The sequence below is a fragment of the Electrona antarctica genome (assembly GCF_951216825.1).
Source record: "Electrona antarctica genome assembly, chromosome: 11".
In the NCBI taxonomy this organism is placed as follows: Eukaryota; Metazoa; Chordata; class Actinopteri; order Myctophiformes; family Myctophidae; genus Electrona; species Electrona antarctica.
This window is the reverse complement of record NC_136792.1, coordinates 46,620,890-46,642,920: the sequence shown is the minus strand read 5'-3', so window position 1 is coordinate 46,642,920 and position 22,031 is coordinate 46,620,890. Positions and strand designations below refer to the sequence as shown.

Genomic DNA, 22,031 nt, shown 5'->3' with positions numbered 1-22,031 from the left:
GCCTTTATCCAAGGTGCTTTACATAGATTGTGCATTACATTCACCCATCCACACACACATTCATACACCGATTGCGGCGGAAGCCATGCAAGGTACCAACCAGCACATCGGGGGCAATTTGGGGTTCAGTGTCTTGCCCAAGGACACTTCGACATGTAGCCAGGAGGAGCCGGGATTCGAACCGCCGACCCATGGATCATTGGACGACCTGCTCTACCTCTTGAGCCACAGTCGCCCTCATCTATATATATCTGCTATAATATAATAGTATAAGTATAAAATAATTGTTAATCTTGTTAAACTCTAAGGTGACACAGATGCGTTCCAGGTCTTAATGGCTTAACTGTGATTTACCTTGAGATGCCAAGTCAAAACAACTCTTGTTGAGTGCTAATGAATTTGTTTTACCAATGCATTAGACAGGAGGTAACAAGCTCATTACATACATATGGCAATGAAATAAGCTACCTCTGAAAGGTTTTCACAGCCCACTCCTTTTTTTTCAAGGTTGTTAAGCCCTGATGCGCCTGTGTGCGTTTTTTCACTCCCTTTGGCTTAGCTTTCGAGGAAATAGGATAACGTGGAGAATCGATTTACACGCGTTGCCTGTTGGGCAGAAAGCAGGCGGTGTTAATGCTCATACCTTCTGCCAACACATGGGATGTATAATACCTTGGAGGTAAATGGCTGCAAAAAATAAAGTAGGATGAATTGAGGACACAGGTCACAGAATTAGATCCACTAACCAAATGGATTACTTGGTCTGAAGAAAAACGTCAAAATGATTACAGCTTGACGGACGAATGGACGGACAGACGAACGAACGTACATATTTATAACATTTGTGTCCTACAGACACTAACGAACGGACGTATGTATCTTTATTATGTTAATGTCTCTGAGCTATGCGCCACAACAATGTTGATTTTGTCAAACTATTTTGGACGAAAGATGTTTGTTGACTACCTTTTTTCACTGACTAAATGGAAACTAAATTAAAACTAAGCTATGGTGACTAAAACTAAGATAAATATACTGACAATTTCGTCAACAAATAAAACTAGACTGACTAAAATGTTAGGAAGGGACTAGTGGACAAGAGATCCAGTAGTAAGTAAAATACACAAGTCATACATTACACTTGGTTATCTACAAGCTACGAGCATGTAGATCTGCTATTATCAGCAAGTGTAAAATCAGTCATTACGACGGCATCAAGGCCCTACGCTTTAGTCGACTAAATCAACCGTAGATGTAGTCGACTGTTATGATATTTAGTCGACTAAAACTATACTAACACTAAAACATTCCAGATGACTAAAATGTGACAAAAACTATTCAAGAGACTATGACTAAAAATAAAATCTAAAATGACTGCCCAAATCATCACTGCGCCACCAATAACACAGATAAGACAGACACACCCAAGAGTGCACATATTGGGTGCAATACATTTGGTACTAACAAAACAATACAATAGGTTACTAACAAAACACGGGTGCTGCTGGGCAAGACAATGACAACTGTGTTAGTTGTTAAATGAAGAACATACAGGATCATTTTACGTTCTCAGTTCTGGTCTTTTTATGTCATCCCAATACGGTGGTGTATGACCAAACAAAATGGCCACTGTGTGAATATGGTCCATGCAAGAACTATAAAATAATATATTTTACCTGGACCAAAGCAATATATATCCAAAGCATGACCTAATCCAAGCATCATAAAACAACCCACATACAACCGAAAGTCACTCATTATCCACTAGTGACATATTCTACATCAGTGTTTCCCAACCTGTGTGCCGTAACACTAACCCTCCCCCGAAAGCAATAGCTACTGAGCTGCAGGATTCCTATTGTTGTGTCGTTGTTGTTGGCACACGTCTAATTAGACGTGCAACAACAGCAACGACGGAACAATAGACTCTAACGACCATCGGCCATAGGAATGTTAATGCTAATGTATGTCTTTGTGTACATGGGGCCATCACCTGTACGCGCGCGCCTGCAGGCCCGCGGGAAGTGCTTTACACTCGCAGGGGCTGAGCGTGTAGTAGGGGGTGCGCGCGCGTAGCGCGCGCCGCAAAAATGCGCGTGCACGCGCATCATGCACGCGCATTTTCGCGCATTTTCACGCGCAAACGTGGCCTTTACTTTCCCTCTCCACACGCAAGTTATATGAACGAACTGACACAGGCAATTAACCAGGATAAGGTGCCAATACTGTGATACAGCATATTTTATTCTTTTTTTTCTTCTTCCCCTCCTGTTCGAGGGGGGGCTGTGCCTGGGGGGAGGGGGTGCTACAGCCCCCCCAGCACCCCTACTTCCCTCAGCCATGCGCGCCTGGCAACTTTACTGTATAAATGGGGCACAGACTAGCTTGGCACTCACTCACATTGTACAGCTACTACAAGATGGAACCAGCAGCCAAAAAGAGATGCATCCAGAAGACGCTACATTTCGCTCCCTCCAGAAAGACACCACCAGAACCCGACAGCAGCACACACAGCGCCACCGGGTCACCTGCATCTGACGACGGCACAGGCAGCGGCCCCTTCGTGAGTTTGAAAGAAAAAAGGGAGAAAGACACAGCGAAGCAGGCAAGTCTCTTGATACGCAGTACCACAAATACTTCTGAAAAAGGTCTGGAATTAAGCTACCAAATCGCAGAGATGTTGGCAAAGTTAAAACTGCCACATACATTGGCAGAAACAGTAATAACCAATTCATTCAAATTTGCAGGTGATGTGGGCTTGGTGCCACCAGATGCTGCAAAGGAATTAGCAAATGTGCCACTCTCAAATAACACAATTGGCCAACGCATAGAAGACATGTCTGCAGACATAGAGAGTGTTGTCATACACAAAATTATGACGAGTGGAAAATTTGCATTGCAAGTGGATGAATCAACAGATATAAGTGGACACGCACAGCTGTTGGCAAACGTGAGATTCATTGATTGTGACGCGGATGGTGACTTCATTAGAGAGAATTACCTGTTTTGCAAACAACTGCCTGGAAATACAACAGGAGAGGAAGTTTTCCGGGTGACATCGGAATATTTGGAGAAATGGAATTTAAGCTGGGAAGACTGTGTCAGTGTGTGCACTGATGGAGCGGCAGCTATGACCGGGCGATACAAGGGATTTGTTAGCCGAGTGAAAGAGATTAATCCTGACGTCATGGCTACACACTGTTTTTTACACCGTGAGGCGCTGGTTGCAAAGACTTTACCAAAAGACCTGTCAGTTGTGTTGGATGATGCAGTAAGCGTCGTTAACTTTCTTAAAGCGAGACCACTGAAAAGCCGGCTGTTCGCCACACTGTGCGAGGAAATGGAGGCGGAACATCAAACTCTGCTGTTGCACACCGAAGTTCGATGGCTTTCCAGAGGAAAAGTTTTGTCGCGTGTATATGAACTGAGGGAAGAATTAAAGTACTTTCTGTCCGCTGAGCAATCCAAATATGCCGAACTGTTTGCAAATGAGTACTGGTGTGCAAGACTAGCATACATGGCGGATATTTTTATCCATCTGAATGAACTGAACAGGAAAATGCAACGCGAAATGAGAATATTCTTACAAGCACGACAAAACTGAACACATTTCGGAACAAACTCGCCATGTGGCGGCAGGCAAGGGCAAGGGAAAGCTAGACATGTTTCCTTGCAGCAACGCTGGATACAAAAACAATCGTGAATTGTGTGGGGTCATTTCTGAGCATCTGGAAACTCTCGAGGACAAATTTGCAATTTATTTGCCCCCAGTTTCCACCGAAGACTTTGACTGGGTCCGTGACCCATTGGACGCGGCAAACGTGAACAGCCCAATGCTGGAGCGAGAGCAGTTATTGGACATACAGGGGGACTATGAATGGAAAAGGAAATTCAAGGAGCTAAGCCTGGACAGGTTTTGGTTGGCTGTTGGCAAAGAATATCCAGCCATCACAGACAGAGCAATGGCAGTGCTGCTCCCCTTTTCCACAACCTACCTGTGTGAGCTTAGCTTTTCAAGCCTGATTTGCATAAAACACAAACGCAGCGAGAGACTGAGAGCAGTTGATGAGGAGCTCCGTGTCAGTTTGTCCAGCGTCTCAGCCAGGATAAAAACTCTTTGTTCAGGAAAACAAGCTCAAGGTTCACACTAAGACAGAACTTGCCAAACATATTTTCCTTTCTTTTTATCAAATATTTTTTGCGATTTTGTACAAAAGTGATCAAGTTTAAGACCATTGTATTGTGGCAAAAGATTTTTGTTCTTGTTTTTACAACTCCTTTTTTTATTTAGAAGTATTACTTGCATTGACAAATTTAACTATATTTTGCTATATTTTGTATATGAGTTTTCAAAAATAAATTGATGAAACTGAGGCACTGTCTCTGTCCTTTTCTTTCTCTTTAAAGTTATTTGATGAGTGCTGTCATGTGTGTTTAAAGAAGTTTTACTCTGTCAAAAGTATAATGTGTTTGGTATCAAAGACGTTTTACTATATATATATATATATATATATATATATATAGTAAATGTATATATACTCACACACATACACCCCCCATATATCTAGGTGTGCCCCGAGATTTTTAGGCTATGAAAAGTGTGTCCTGGGACAAAAAAGGTTGGGAAACACTGTTCTACATCACATCACAGCATTTGGTAATCAAAATAACATCAAATAAACAATATTACAACCTGTGCCTCATTCCAACCATAATACCACTTTTCAACCTATCTTCATATAATTGGTCCTCACTAATGTTCATGATAAAATACCACCATTTTTCTCTACTCAGTCTGTGTCTCATAGGAGGGCTGTGGGCAGTTCAGAAACCCGTCCACCAGTGACATCATCGTTAGGCAATTGTTTTTTTTTCTCTGTAAATTCAGCCACCAGATGGCGATGTTCGCGGCGAATGAGTTAACGCACTCAACTCAAGCGCATAAGACCAGACTGTACTTAATGGACATAATGATGTATTTCAAGCACTACTACTAACACTAGCTCCAGTTTTCTAACAGGAGTGACTGTGATGTGAGGCGGACTAACCTTCTCCCCCAGAGCCTTCAGGCTGCCCAGGAACCGTGGCCAGAAGTCCTTGAAGAGTGGCCGGTCGATCTTTTTCAGGCTGTCCTTGGTGCTGGCATCCACACTCACGTATAGCTGGGTGACCGGCACCAACGTCCTAAAGGAAACAAGGACTTTGCTTTAACATCTCAGTAAGAATGCAGTTAAGACACCGTCATCATCATTTTTCGACCGCGGTTCGAGATCATGGATTTCACAATGCCATGCCAGACAACCCGGGTCCTTCATTGCCATCCCCAGTTCCTGCTTACTGATGCATGTGTCCCTAGCGGAAAACTGTGTTCTTCTGGATCGGACTAGTGAAGAAACACAGGGAAGTCGATGGGTGGCTCTTCCAAGAGAGATTTTGCGCTCTCATTAATTCTAGGCCAAGTACTTATTTGTCTTCTTTTTCACAAAGTGCCTCCAGGCCAAAGACATTTTTTAACTTCTTTTAAAAGGGGCTTAAATTGATAACATTATAATCATGACTTAAGACACATCTTACAACTCTCGTTCTAAAAAAATAGAACAAATCTATGGTGGCCTGTGCTGAACTATTGCTACTGCCATTTAGCGGTGGATGAGTTAAGACACATCGTAACTACTGTATAGTCGGGGGCCCCGGGGATTTTTTGGTTCAGATTCTCGCAAATTCGCCAAATTTGGCACAGATGTTGTCCACACCGTACTTAATCATTTTAAGATGGGTGCCAAGATTGGCGCCCCATGGTACTGCCATATTGCGCAATCCAATATGGCTGCCACCCGAAAAAAACGGAAAGTCATAGAATCATAAATGATACCACTTTTTAGGGGGTTTCTGGGTCGTAGAATCTGATTCTGGTGTTGTTTTAATGATTTGAGGTCAAGATTACCCCTCAAGGTCAAGTTTACTCATCAAAGTTAGTATATAAAGGTAATATTGGGGTAAAATCCAATATTTCTGGTGCGCCATGCCAGATGCTACCCCCAAAAAGTTATTTTTTTTCCATTATAAGTTGTAGTTGTATATGTATCAATGTTTCACAACTCAAAACAGTAGATTGTTTATTATAAACAACAAACTAATACAAGTCCAACTTCAACAACAGTAAACAACAGTAGGGGACAATGTAATCAAAATAGTTACTCCGTAAAACTTGCTAAAATCAAAAAGTTAGATCACAATGTTGTCTTTCACATTCTTTGTGTCTCCATCCCTTGCAAGGTGTGGAGTTACTGGCTGTCATCTTCATTATTAAGGCACCCACCTTCGCATTTGCAGAGGATTGTGCATCGGACACCGATACGGTGGCATTTGCACCTTCCCATGCATCCCTTGAGGCAGCCACAGCGCACAAGAAGGTCACATGCTGCTGATGCATCACTAAGAGTGGTCCACAGTGGTTGCCATGTGCCAGTGCCATCTTTGTGCCAGCCCCACTCACTGAAGTCAGGAATTTCCTGCTGTACCGAGGTTGCCTGATTCCAGTAGAAACTTGCCTGCAGTAGCGCTCGCTTGACATGCTGGAACAGTGCAGCTTGGGTAGGTGGGAGGTTTTCCAGTGATCTACTTCCAGTGGTGAAGAGGCAATGTCTGGCCTCATTGACACCAGCTGCACCACACCCCTTGCTACATGAGCACGACAAATCGTTCAATGTTCTGCATATGCACAGACTCAAGACTGAAGAGGTCAGGGGTGTTTGTGAGAGCAACTAGTGTGTTGGTGAGGTCTGGTATGCTTCTCCAGGCTGCCCAAGCTGTCTTCTTGCCACATCCAAGAAACTGGGAAGTTGTGTCACACCCTGTTAAGCTGTGGAAGAGGGGTAGTGCCAATGACTTTGATGGACCGAGATCAGAGTAGATGGTATGGACTGGTATGTCACGATATTTTCGACCAGTACCGAAACCCACCCAGAGCTCGGTTAGGCCAAGGGTCTCGAAAAACCGGATTGCCAAAATGACAACATCGCTGTCTACGGTGCGAACAAAGGCTGTTGTATGACCCTGCTCTGCTGCATGTGCCAGATGCAGGAGGATCCTGGTGTCTGCCTCAGAATGGTTGCACTTCTGTAGTTTTGTGACATCACAAGGCATGTTGGAGAGCACAGTCTCAAAGCGGGTAGTCAGAAGGAGCTTTCCACGCATGTCATTCTTTGAGATCTGTGTGCTGATGAATGAGAAGAGCTCCTTTTTGTTGTCCTCGTTTTTTAGGAAGCCACTCCATTCATGCTTAGGGATTGGAGTGCTACCATCACCGACTTTTGTCCGTGAACCATTCCCACGCCGTTTCTGTGTAAGATATTTTAGGTTATTTTCCTCTGGGTAGTTGTCCCATACAGCATCAATGCGTTGGGTACTAGTTGTCATTTGGGCCTCCAGAAATGGTGTAATGTTGAGCAAGACATACTCGCTGAATGTCTTTGCTGTTGTGGGGCGCACCATGTGGATGACTGCTGCCATATCCAACACCACAACGGTAGCTTGTTTGGCAGAAGCTGCATGACCTGTGCTAGCATTGAGGCATTGAAGAATGTCAGACTTTGTCCCAGATCGCAGAGACCCTCTGTCCGCCAGGCTCGGTGGCTCTCTCTGATTTTCGAATTGAAAGAAGTCTGTCATGTCGACAGACTCATTGGGACGTGGCTGGAGTGAAAGGAACAGTTCTGTGATTAAAACCATGTTCTGCTTCTGTATGCCACTGTCCTTTGTACCTTTTTTCTTGTGGCCAGTTCGGTTGGCGAATGTTAGCATGTTTTTCCGCTTGACGGTATCAGATACTGGTACTGAAGCCATTTCCAATCTTTCCTTGACATATGCTGCGTGAAGGGTCTGGCCGGCTTCATGGATTTGAGATAAAGAAGCAACAACCGCCGGCTCCATGACATTCTGTGTATCGAGTGCAATAAGCTCCTGGCTTGTAGCAAGGAAGGGGTTGCCTAGCTGCTGTACCACATCGATGAACGAGAGTACATCCTTGCGAAACTTTACTTGCAAGTTATGTCCTTCCTCATGATGAGCAGTGGATGACGTTGGTGGGTCATTGATGGCCTCAAACTCCTCAACTATCCGTGTGCAATCAGGTCCAGCCAGCATAAACAATGTAAGGGCTTCAGGATTCTCATAGAGTCCAACGGCTCCGCCATGCGCCTGGAGGCTTTTGTTGGACTGCTCATGTGCTTGGTCCTTGGCCATGAGGCTGAACTTTCTAGCTGATTTCTGCACAACAAAGTTGCCCTTCATGAATTCAGCATGTACTTGAGGGTGTTTATCAGCTATCTGAACCATGTCACGGACATGGACTGGCAGCCAACGTGCGTAGTTTGTGTGGTCCAGGGCGTGAAACCAGCCGCAGAGTTCGTCACATGCTTGCACATATAGTGGAAAGTCCCCTTCCCGCAGGGACCGCACAAAGCGACACATCAGAAGCTCCAGCTTCATTATGGTTGACCAGAACTTGAACTGGGGAACAGTTTGTGAACGTTGATCCCACATATCAAATGACTCAGGTGGGCCCATTATACTCTCACAATACTCTGCGTAGGCGGTCTGTTTGAGCTCATAAAGTGACATGAGAGAAACTTGATGGGCATACCTTGTGCGTTTGATGTGATGCTCATTGAGCGCAGATTGTGCGCGACCGGATGTCAGGACCTCAGCCTTAGCGAGGATGGTGGCCCACCCGGAGTCGAGCAGCAGCTTCCCAATCATTAGGTGCATCTTGTCTTCAATATGCAGCGCACCCATCATGGCAACCAACTTGTCTTCTCCCAAAGTGTTGGGGTATTGCCATTGGAGCAGTTTGATGATAGCAAACAGTGGCTGATCTGCACCGAGTACGCTAGTCTGGCCTGGGTTGAGGAACTCTGTGCCTTGCATCGTCAGCTCCATCGCGTGCTTCATTGAAGATGCGGATGCGGCCTTGTCTGGGAATAGGGGGTAGATGCCGATCTCAGCTGGGGGCTTCACTGATTGCTCGCTTGCTAGCATAGAGTTGTATCCCGACCAAGTGATGATGTCACCCTCTGCTGACGTGCCTTGCTTCAGCACACTGTTAACGTGTGCCATCCATACCTCATCCTTGACCGTGGCACCTTGCACATCAAGCGGTGGTCTGACTTTGCTGTTGCCATATTTTGGTGCAAAGACATCTGTTTGAGTAAGTTGGACTGGGTGCTGGATCACGTAAGAGTCTGGTAGCTTTGGAGTCGACGTGTCAGAGGGGTCAAGCTTAATTGGATCCCGCTTCACACCTAGGTTCTCATGCGAGAGATGGTTGGTCACGCTAAGGGCATATCCGTGGAACTCATCAAGTGAGAAGTTGCCCTGAGCCTTGCTGTCTAAATTATCCACATCATGGGTGGTGAAGACATTGAGACGGCTGTTGGTTGGTAGTACCACTCCATCTAAGCCATGGCGAGCACACACTGCTTGAGCAATACCTTGCTTAACTTGCATGACCCGTTTGTATGATACTGACATGCCTTGTGCATGTTCAATATCAATCTGTTTTTTGTTCCGTCCATGTCCATGCAGCCTGAGAATCTGCATGTTGCACCAGAAATACTGAATTTTACCCCGATATTACCTTTATATACTAACTTTGATGAGTACACTTGACCTTGAGGGGTAATCTTGACCTCAAATCATTTAAATAACACCAGAATCAGATTTTACGGCCCAGAAAACCCCTAAAAAGTGGTATCTTTAATGATTCTAGGCCTTTTTGTTTTTTTCGGGTGGCAGCCATATTGGATTGCGCAATATGGCAGTACCATGGGGCGCCAATCTTGGCACCCATCTTAAAATGATTAAGTACGGTATGGACAACATCTGTGCCAAATTTGGCGAATTTGCGAGAATCTGAACCAAACGGTCCTTTTTTTCCCCCGGGGCCCCCAACTAGTATAAGCAAGGAAATAATCGACATGAACAGGAAAACATTTTGACATGACATGTCAGTGCCTGTAGCACATTTCACATGTTCAGGACTCTTTTTATTCTCCCTATGCTACAACTTTGTTTCAGATAAGGTTCTCAGAACCTAAATTTGGCCTTGCTCGAGAGGTTATACTGTACTAACATCACGTTCTGGGTGAACTTAACATTGTTGCACCTCAACACGTTAATGAGAAGACTTCAGTGGTTTAAAGGCTAGCTGCTCTCTCAACACATTGACTATAGGTGATGGATACAACCAGAAATTAACCGGAAATGAAAACCTTGTCAAGACTGAAGAGGTCAGGGGTGTTTGTGAGAGCAACTAGTGTGTTGGTGAGGTCTGGTATGCTTCTCCAGGCTGCCCAAGCTGTCTTCTTGCCACATCCAAGAAACTGGGAAGTTGTGTCACACCCTGTTAAGCTGTGGAAGAGGGGTAGTGCCAATGACTTTGATGGACCGAGATCAGAGTAGATGGTATGGACTGGTATGTCACGATATTTTCGACCAGTACCGAAACCCACCCAGAGCTCGGTTAGGCCAAGGGTCTCGAAAAACCGGATTGCCAAAATGACAACATCGCTGTCTACGGTGCGAACAAAGGCTGTTGTATGACCCTGCTCTGCTGCATGTGCCAGATGCAGGAGGATCCTGGTGTCTGCCTCAGAATGGTTGCACTTCTGTAGTTTTGTGACATCACAAGGCATGTTGGAGAGCACAGTCTCAAAGCGGGTAGTCAGAAGGAGCTTTCCACGCATGTCATTCTTTGAGATCTGTGTGCTGATGAATGAGAAGAGCTCCTTTTTGTTGTCCTCGTTTTTTAGGAAGCCACTCCATTCATGCTTAGGGATTGGAGTGCTACCATCACCGACTTTTGTCCGTGAACCATTCCCACGCCGTTTCTGTGTAAGATATTTTAGGTTATTTTCCTCTGGGTAGTTGTCCCATACAGCATCAATGCGTTGGGTACTAGTTGTCATTTGGGCCTCCAGAAATGGTGTAATGTTGAGCAAGACATACTCGCTGAATGTCTTTGCTGTTGTGGGGCGCACCATGTGGATGACTGCTGCCATATCCAACACCACAACGGTAGCTTGTTTGGCAGAAGCTGCATGACCTGTGCTAGCATTGAGGCATTGAAGAATGTCAGACTTTGTCCCAGATCGCAGAGACCCTCTGTCCGCCAGGCTCGGTGGCTCTCTCTGATTTTCGAATTGAAAGAAGTCTGTCATGTCGACAGACTCATTGGGACGTGGCTGGAGTGAAAGGAACAGTTCTGTGATTAAAACCATGTTCTGCTTCTGTAACAAAGTTGCCCTTCATGAATTCAGCATGTACTTGAGGGTGTTTATCAGCTATCTGAACCATGTCACGGACATGGACTGGCAGCCAACGTGCGTAGTTTGTGTGGTCCAGGGCGTGAAACCAGCCGCAGAGTTCGTCACATGCTTGCACATATAGTGGAAAGTCCCCTTCCCGCAGGGACCGCACAAAGCGACACATCAGAAGCTCCAGCTTCATTATGGTTGACCAGAACTTGAACTGGGGAACAGTTTGTGAACGTTGATCCCACATATCAAATGACTCAGGTGGGCCCATTATACTCTCACAATACTCTGCGTAGGCGGTCTGTTTGAGCTCATAAAGTGACATGAGAGAAACTTGATGGGCATACCTTGTGCGTTTGATGTGATGCTCATTGAGCGCAGATTGTGCGCGACCGGATGTCAGGACCTCAGCCTTAGCGAGGATGGTGGCCCACCCGGAGTCGAGCAGCAGCTTCCCAATCATTAGGTGCATCTTGTCTTCAATATGCAGCGCACCCATCATGGCAACCAACTTGTCTTCTCCCAAAGTGTTGGGGTATTGCCATTGGAGCAGTTTGATGATAGCAAACAGTGGCTGATCTGCACCGAGTACGCTAGTCTGGCCTGGGTTGAGGAACTCTGTGCCTTGCATCGTCAGCTCCATCGCGTGCTTCATTGAAGATGCGGATGCGGCCTTGTCTGGGAATAGGGGGTAGATGCCGATCTCAGCTGGGGGCTTCACTGATTGCTCGCTTGCTAGCATAGAGTTGTATCCCGACCAAGTGATGATGTCACCCTCTGCTGACGTGCCTTGCTTCAGCACACTGTTAACGTGTGCCATCCATACCTCATCCTTGACCGTGGCACCTTGCACATCAAGCGGTGGTCTGACTTTGCTGTTGCCATATTTTGGTGCAAAGACATCTGTTTGAGTAAGTTGGACTGGGTGCTGGATCACGTAAGAGTCTGGTAGCTTTGGAGTCGACGTGTCAGAGGGGTCAAGCTTAATTGGATCCCGCTTCACACCTAGGTTCTCATGCGAGAGATGGTTGGTCACGCTAAGGGCATATCCGTGGAACTCATCAAGTGAGAAGTTGCCCTGAGCCTTGCTGTCTAAATTATCCACATCATGGGTGGTGAAGACATTGAGACGGCTGTTGGTTGGTAGTACCACTCCATCTAAGCCATGGCGAGCACACACTGCTTGAGCAATACCTTGCTTAACTTGCATGACCCGTTTGTATGATACTGACATGCCTTGTGCATGTTCAATATCAATCTGTTTTTTGTTCCGTCCATGTCCATGCAGCCTGAGAATCTGCATGTTGCACCAGAAATACTGAATTTTACCCCGATATTACCTTTATATACTAACTTTGATGAGTACACTTGACCTTGAGGGGTAATCTTGACCTCAAATCATTTAAATAACACCAGAATCAGATTTTACGGCCCAGAAAACCCCTAAAAAGTGGTATCTTTAATGATTCTAGGCCTTTTTGTTTTTTTCGGGTGGCAGCCATATTGGATTGCGCAATATGGCAGTACCATGGGGCGCCAATCTTGGCACCCATCTTAAAATGATTAAGTACGGTATGGACAACATCTGTGCCAAATTTGGCGAATTTGCGAGAATCTGAACCAAACGGTCCTTTTTTTCCCCCGGGGCCCCCAACTAGTATAAGCAAGGAAATAATCGACATGAACAGGAAAACATTTTGACATGACATGTCAGTGCCTGTAGCACATTTCACATGTTCAGGACTCTTTTTATTCTCCCTATGCTACAACTTTGTTTCAGATAAGGTTCTCAGAACCTAAATTTGGCCTTGCTCGAGAGGTTATACTGTACTAACATCACGTTCTGGGTGAACTTAACATTGTTGCACCTCAACACGTTAATGAGAAGACTTCAGTGGTTTAAAGGCTAGCTGCTCTCTCAACACATTGACTATAGGTGATGGATACAACCAGAAATTAACCGGAAATGAAAACCTTGTCTCCATCCGCCTCAATGTAAACAGATTGACACAAAAATACATTAATCTCTGATTATTTTCTCAGTTTGCGCTTTTGGTCGAAACAAGCTTTATTCAACGGCCCATAACTAAAAAAGTGTTCTGGGTGAAAGAAAATATGTAAAAAAATATGATATTTCACCGGCGAATAATCACATATTCGACTACTATTACAAGTCAAATCCCCCAAATCTGCACTTTGTTTCCGCACGCACGCACGCACGCACACACACACACACACACACACACACACACACACACACACACACACACACACAACTCCTTATCACAAGTGTGAAGACTTGAAGAGTTTCCAATCAAAGTAATGTCTGGTGCGTCAGACTCAATAAATTCAGACAGCTGGTCCCTGACAGTATCAAGATGATGGATCCATGGCTGCTGTTCCGTGCCTTTGCCTGTATTCTGGTGGCCCAGGGACAGTCGGCATTATGACAGCTGAGGCAGCCAAAGACATTGTGACTAGGGATGCACCGAAAGGGAAATTCTTGGCCGAAACCGAATACCGAATATAGGAAACAGTTGGCCGAAAACCGAATATACGAATATGATTAATATTATATATCTTTGTTTCCTACCATTGCTGTCATGGCCCTTAAAGCTACCTGATTTATGGCAAAATAAATTGTTATGGCAAAACTTAACTTAAATAATAATCACTATTATGGGTCCATAAAACATTTATTCAGCTCTTTTGAATGCATTAATTGCATACACTATTCAGTAATATTTTTTGCCTAGGCCGATGCATTTTTATTTTTTAGCCATTTTCTGCCGAATATTTTCTGCGGCCGAATATTCAGTGCATCACTAATTGTGACGCAGCAGGCAGACATCACCCACCATGAGGTTTCGAAGCATGTGCTCAGATTATTTTATTACGCCTTTAACTATACTTAGGTTCTCACTGTCCTCCTGTTTTTTGAGTGGTGTAAACCACTCCTACAACTGGCTTTGTTAGTTTACGTGTCTGTCCGTTTACGTGTCTGTCCGTACCAAAAAAATCACACCCGTGTGAACTGAGTGGTGTAGGGTCTTATATAGCCTGTCTGACGTAATGAAATCATGTCTGACGTAATGAAATCACACCCGGGTGAACAGGGTGAACATAGCAACCATGCTCATTTTTTCTGCACAGACTAACAAAGCCAGTCATGTCTGACGTAATGAAATCACACCCGGGTGAACAGGGTGAACATAGCAACCATGCTCATTTTTTCTGCACTAACAAAGCCAGTTGTAGGAGTGGTTTACACCACTCAAAAAATGAGAATGGTTGCTATGGTCATCCAGTTCACACGGGTGTGATTTCATCATTGTTAGTTTACGTGTCTGTTCGTACCGAAAAATGAGCATGGTTGCTATGGTCACCCAGTTCACCCGGTGTGATTTCAACTGGCTTTGTTAGTCTACGTGTCTGTTCGTACCAAAAAATGAGCATGGTGCATTGTGATTGGCCGGAATGAGACATTACGTCAGTGACCACAGCTGATCAGTCTATATAAGACCTTACACCACTCAGTTCACACGGGTGTGATTTTTTATTTACTTGATGCCTATTTATTCTATTTGTTGCTTGTTTTGTGTGCAATGTGTTTTTATTTTGTTTTTTCTCATTCTGTACATCACTTTGGTTGGCCGTTTTTAAATGTGACTTCATTTGTGTTAACAAATAACACATTTACAGATATTTAATAATGGAATTTATGATACATTACAGGAAGATTTAATCCAGGGTGGAGGTTAAAAAAAAGATATTAAGTCTAAAATAAGTAAAAACATAATTGCGATTTGACTTGGAATTTTCCAATGCCTCTTTTAGTTTTTCCATCTCCTATTCTTCTTTTTAAATGCCTCCTAGATTACGAGGAAGGACTTAAGCTAACTCCAAGCACACTTAAGACGAGTACGATGTCTTTTTTTTTGTTGTAACTGAATGCCTGGAAAATGTAAAAGAAGAGTTTACATAGTACGTGGTGCATGCATAAACTTTCCTTAATGATTATATCTGGTTTCAGTATTCATTTACGATGTATTTTCTGTATTATTAAGGTTATTTTTGCAGTCAGTTTGTATTGGTGGTGGGGAGGGGGGCGGGGGTCGCGAGACATGGCCAAAGCATTTCCGTGGGTCCCCAGCCAAAAACGTTGAGAACCCCTGTCTTATAGGGCATGATGTAGCAAAAATAAAAACTTTCCAAAAAGTAATTCTAAGGACGTTGACCGGTTTCGACTTTCGACCCTTGTAGTTCTTATTCAGGGTGTGTGACTGGAAGCCTACTCATTATTCTGCATGTAAAGCACATTGTGCCTTGTCTTGATAAGTTCAGCATAAATTATGTTCAAGGGGCTAGACAAAAGGTGAAAGGACAATAGATTTACAATTTAGGCATGGATTAAATTTAAAGTATATTAAATTAATCCAGAGCGATTTACATTAAGAGAGGACAACACTAGAGTATCATTCCAAAACGGAGAGTAAGAAATTACTAGTTGCACGCAGTATACGGCTGTTCACAAGCCCCAGTCGAATTGGGCGACACAAATGTGTGCACGAACATTCGTGGTCAAACAGACATTTTGTTTTGTCTCCATATAGTGTTGTTTGAATGATGTGTTGCTGTAATTACAGTGACTGTGTGGGGCACAAAAAAAGACATTAGTGACCGCTTCTGACCGATGCTAAGTCATTGAGGGGAAAATAAAATTGTCATATGAAAGAGGGAATCATAGCTTCAAATTGACATATTGGTTGTTGAGTTTGACCCACAGGTTTTGGAGATATGGCTTAAAACGTAATGTCTTGCAGAAAACAGCAAGTTGAGAAAACAGGCTTGAAAGGTTCACTTCTGTGGACTCTAACATTATACACCTAGCTACATGTTTAAGCATTTATTTCGTATTTCAGACATGCTCTGTGAAGAATACACGTGAAGAGCCTGTGCTATTAACTCATTTTGCTTAAAAAAAGAAAATCAGTTTGTCTCCTCTCCTGAACAGTTAGTCTTGCCGCCATGACTGTCTCTGTATCAAAAAGAGTCGCGACTTCCCTCCCACAAAGGATGCAGAACTCTCTTCTCTTCTCATTGTGCAGCACACAAAATAAAAGCACGCGTGCTTCTGTGTCTTTGAAGGTTTCACATCAGTGCACACAAAGCCCCACAAGGCTAGAATGGCTTTTTAGTTATGTATTTTTCATAGTGTGCACAAGAGGATATACTTCAAGGACCTACGTATGCCTGTTCTGAATAGCAGTCAGACACAGAGAGACAGAAGGAGAAATTGGTAACAGGCAGTCAGCCACACAGCTGTGTGATGATTTGCAATGTTATTTGTGAGCCTGTGAGGCTCTGTACAGACCGGCTTTGAAGATTGAGTGCACACTAGTTGGGTGCACAGTCACAATATTCAGCAATTCAAATTAAGCAAAGACAACTAATAAAGCTCTACCGTGTATGTATGTATGCCACTGTAACTAGTGTCCTTTGAAGATATGTTTTCCTGCACCATTATCTATTTTAATATCTCAAATATATAAGAGCTGAAGATGGGTGAGGTTCTGTTTTTCACCCTGTGTGTGTCTTTTTTTGGGCCTAATGTTGCAAACCGCTGGACCAATCGGCTCTGAATGTTTTTGCATGCTGCCATTATAATCTGTCGATGACAACTTGCTATTCAATTTTGGTGAATGCATTACCACATACCTACAGTCATTCCAGACTATGATGATAGGAAGGAGGTGTGTGTGTGTGTGTGTGTGTGTGTGTGTGTGTGTGTGTGTGTGTGTGTGTGTGTGTGTGTGTGTGTGTGTGTGTGTGTGTGTGTGTGTGTGTGTGTGTGATAGAATAGAACACCTTATTATATATTACCTTATTGAAAAATAGCAGAACGACTGACATAGAAACATAGCTTTTTCAGAAAACTGTCAGGATGTAGAAGACATTTTTAGAATCTGATCTCAGGTCAAAATGGGTTAAACCGTGATCATTCAATGATCAAAGAAAAAAGAGACAGAGTGAGAGAGGTGGGAGAGAGGGAGAAAGGAGAGCGAGAACGAACACAATCTCAATATATAAGTTTAGGTGAACGACAGCTGCTCATGGCAGGAGTTTTTTTTACCTACAGTAGACTAGCCTAATAAAAGAGATTGCCCTGCTACAAGTTCAAGCACTGAAGTAACTTTTAGCTTATTCTTATTTTCCATCTTCAATACCCATGAGTAATAGTATTCCAATGTCCTTTTATATTTTGTATTATCTTGCTTGTTTTGAATTATCTTTGAATTATCTTGTTGTTGAAATGTGTTATGCAAAAAAAGGAAAAAAAAGAAAAACTTGCCTGGCCTTAAACAGAAACTATTTTAGTTACCGGTAACTATGTACAGGTCAAAATACAAATAAATCGAAATACAAATAAATCAATCGGAGGGGGGTATAAGGAGGTTGGCCAATCACCTTCTCTCCTTTTGACCCGCTGACATTGATAGGTGAATTTTCAGACGGGTTTTAAAGGAAGCCAGTGATTTTTTTTGTTTTGAGGGAAGGGGGCGGGGCATTCCACACCTGAGTGGCAGTGCTGTGAAAAGTGAATTTACCCATATTTGTTCTAAATGTGGGTGGCACCAGATCATTATTTATGCTCCCTCTAGTGCGTGCAGCCCTTGTGGTGCGCGAGCGCCTTCTAGGGGGTGCACGACATAAAAAGGCTAATGGTGGTGCTATGGTTTTATTTGAAATATATTAACATATTATGCCAATATATGGCAAGTATATGCAGAATATAGCATACTTAGCATATACTGTATATGCCCTATTCAGGTTAATATGTGGATAAATAGGAAATATATGTCTCTATAGCTTATGCAATTTATATTACCATGTAGGGGGTGCGTCAGCTTGTTTGGGAGGTAACAGGGGGTGCATGGCCAAAAAGGTTTGGGAACCGCTGCTCTAGTGTTGTGGCTGTGGGAGTTGCTCACCTTTGTGAGGTAATCTGTTAAGTAAATAACTGTAAATAAGTAGCATAACGGTTAACGAAATCCATCATGGGATGATCGCCGACCACCCAAGGCATGAATTATTTTACTGCGACTAGCGACGGGACTGCGATGGGCCGTCAAAAACGCGTGTTTTATTTAGAATCGTAATCTGTGATTTAGATTCAGAGAAATCGGCGGGAGAAGATTTGGGCTCCCTGTTGGAGGGGAATCATTTTGCCGACCGACCAACGACTTCTGGTTTTGAATGTTGGCCTATCTCACAGCCCCCTTTCCACGCCCCCTTCCGGAGCTAGTGGTGTCATTTAACCATTAGCATTTACACTTTTTTTCTCTGGAGAATCTAAGTACATTTCCTAATGTTAAAATGTCAAAGACCGATAATAATATGAAGAAAACACAATGGTATAACAACTCAAATAAGTAGAATAAACCTTACCTTTACAAAACGGTAGTTTGTGGCTTGTGAAAATACCTCTTTTAACATGGAAGTCTATGGACCGCAGAAAAAATAACACCACTAGCTCCAAAAGGGGGCGGGGAAATGCTGTGAGATAGGCCTATAGACACTCATAGACGGCAGTGTAGCGCTCGCCGATATCAAACAAATATGAAGCATTAAAAGATGGAGATCTCCGTCATTGGCAGTTAGAGTGTTGTGCGCCCCTACCTGATTTCCTGGGGGAACTGTGAACATGGGCAGTTAAGACTAGAGTGTTGTGCGCCCCTATCTGATTTCCTGGGGGAACTGTGAACATGGGCAGTTAAGACTAGAGTGTTGTGCGCCCCTACCTGATTTCCTGGGGGAACTGTGAACATGGGCAGTTAAGACTAGAGTGTTGTGCGCCCCTACCTGATTTCCTCGGGGAACTGTGCGTTGGTGACGAGGAAGCTGGAGATGCGACGCGTATGAAGGAGGCGGAGGAAAGTGTTGATTTCGGGGTACATGATTGGCTCCCCCACCAGGGACAAGGCACAGTGTTTGACAGCCATGCCTTCCTCATAGCGTTCTGGAAGCACTCCAGGAACACCTGGAGACACAAAGAAAGGTCAAATAAAAGGTTAATTTGACGCATCCATCCATCCATCCATCCATCCATCCATCCAGCCATCCATCCATCCTAAGCATTGGTTTTACAATACTGAAAACATGGGACGAACTGAAAAAAGGGGTGGGGGGGTGGGGGAATCTAAGCAAAGGCTTAGATTTTGCCTACACTAATTGAAAAGTAACAAAAGTTTAAAAACTACCGTAAACGAAATAACAAACTACAGTATGGTATACAGTAAAACCTGCAAGGAGGGTTTACAATCAGCCTTGAGATGTGTGCTGTCCAGCGGTAACGACAGCAACGACGACGCAACGCACGGAAGGATTCTGCACTTCTGGTCAGATGAAGGAGGAGCCAGACCCGGACGCCCACAGCGCCTGGAGCCTCTAAGGCCCCATTCACACTGGCAGCCTGAATCAGATCTGAGCCACATCCAGATTGGAATCTGATTTGTTTAAATGAGTCATGTGACATGTTGGACTCATTTAAACTAATCGGATTTCACTCTCGGATGTGGCACAGATCTGATTCAGGCTAGATTTGTCTGCCAGTGTAAATGGGGCCTTAAGTGTCGCCAACATCTCATCAGCAATCTTCCCCATTGACTGTCTCTCAGTCTCTCAGGAGACAGTGTGGGCTGATCAGCCTTGATCAGACCCCGGCCGGCTGTGGCTCAGGAGGTAGAGCAGGTCGTCCAATGATCCCTGGGTCGGCGGTTAGAATCCCGGCTCCTCCTGTCCACGTGTCGAAGTGTCCTTGGGCAAGACACTGAACCCTACATTGCCTCCAATGAGTCGGTCGGTGTGAGCTTGCCACCATTGGTGTGTGAATGTGGGAAGTGAGGACGCTGGCGTCGACTGTTCGCCGCTTCACCTCCCAATGTATGAATGAATGAACCATTGTAAAGCGCTTTGAGCACTTGGAAAAGTGCTATAAAAATGCAATTCATTATTATTGATTGGGTCGCTTGGAGGAGGGTGTATGTTATAATACCCAGAAACGATGAGTTCTGTGTTATCTATCTGTGGTTTTCAACTACAAATTGTTGTCTGTAACACGATACAATTCAGTAACTTTTTGCTCCTCTGAGTGTGTGTGCGTGCGCGCGCATGTGTGTGCGTGCGTGTGTGTGCGTGCGTGCATGCATGCATGGGTGCGTGTGTGCAAGTGAGTGAGTGAGTGAGTCAGAGAATGAGTCAGTCAGCCTCGAGAGCCAGGGCCAACCAATCAAGCTCAGACTCAGTGTGCGTGTCACAGAGAAGTCGAGGACCTGAGGGAAAGTGGTGGTCTGTGAGATCACAGACAGACAGTCGAGTGCAAGGGTAACCCGACACTCAGACTGAATTTTCATTTAGTTTCACGTCATTATTCAGACTGAAAGCCCTTCAAGTTGAAACGTGGCCGCGGTATTCGATTTTTAACCAAGGCTGCCATAGAGTCACCAGACCTGAATGGCCCGAACATTTGTTTTAATAGGCGTGGCTAGCGATTCAGGGGGCTGGAGCCAGTGTAGTACAAGGGTGCCCTGACAATAAATTACGAACATTTCTGCATGTGTGTGTGTGTGTGTCATGTCTGTGTCTGTCCTTGGAGTATCTTGAGGAACGACCAATCGATCGACTTCAAACTCGGTGTGTGTAGGAACATTTTATGGCCATAATAATAGATCCCTAATGACATCAATTTGATGTCACAGTATTCCAAGTGTACACAGCCATCAACATACATTTCAGTTGTCAAAATCAACCTTAGATTTAGTAAAACACTAAAACATGTAAGGTGACTAAAATGTGACTAAAACTAAATGCAATTTTATTCAAAAGACTATGACTAAAATCAACACTACATGAGAGGAGGGGAAGGTGCTCTCTACGGGCATCGTTTTCAACAGGCATAGGCCATGTTTCAATAGTAAGAGTGGAAAAAACAGCGAATCAAGTGAAAGAAACATACAAGTGAGCAAAAATAAAAAGTTGTGCATTAGAGAATGGGAGAACAGAGTTTGATTGAGTGATTGTTGTTGTCAGATTGCAGAATGGGTACAGTTCAAGGAAGGCACAGGTCAATACAGAAACTGCTATAAAACCAGAAAAAAGTCAGAGAGAGAAGGATGAGGCTGGCAGAACTTGAGGCCAAGTAAATTGACTCTACGGGAGCCAACCCAGGGCAGAGCCAGGAGGGGAAAGAGGCGCACCACCTACGTAGACACACTGCCCTACAGGAACCTGATGTTAGATAGGAGAGTGTGGAGGCCAGCGATCCAGGAGTCCTGAGTTGGTGTTGGCTATCCACCATATGCAGACCGCGGCCATCTTAACATATACAGTAAGTTAATGGCAAGTTGCTAACAAGGTGCAACATCCCATTGGCAGCCCATTCATCCAAACAGAAAAGTCCTATCTGATTGTATTACACAACGTCAAACTCACCAACATTGCAGCTTGAATTATTCTCTTTCTATCCCCAAAGTGTTTGTTTCATAAAGATCCACTGTAGACATGTTATGAGTTACTTTCTGTCCTTGCAGGTGAAGTGTTGCAGTTTGGACGTGCTCGTTAGATATCACTCAACTGCCCTGCGTACCACCTGTTTTGAATTTGCACATAATGCAGGAGGCAGCAGGACATTGCTTTACTGACAACGAGTGCTTCGAA

The 22,031-nt window shown here is 44.2% G+C and overlaps 2 protein-coding genes across 2 annotated transcripts in view; one reads left to right on the top strand and one right to left on the bottom strand.

The window, feature by feature from the left end:
- The window catches only part of LOC306932808 (S-adenosyl-L-methionine-dependent tRNA 4-demethylwyosine synthase TYW1-like), a 285,807-nt gene that overhangs the window by 238,485 nt on the left and 25,291 nt on the right, over nt 1–22,031 (top strand). The gene's annotated exons all lie outside the window — the stretch shown is intronic.
- The window catches only part of LOC306932932 (S-adenosyl-L-methionine-dependent tRNA 4-demethylwyosine synthase TYW1-like), a gene marked incomplete at both ends in the record, with an annotated part of 83,893 nt that overhangs the window by 39,303 nt on the left and 22,559 nt on the right, over nt 1–22,031 (bottom strand). The window contains 2 exon segments of the mRNA XM_079514905.1: nt 5,049–5,184; nt 19,179–19,356. Coding sequence (XP_079371031.1) covers nt 5,049–5,184; nt 19,179–19,356 — 314 coding nt within the window.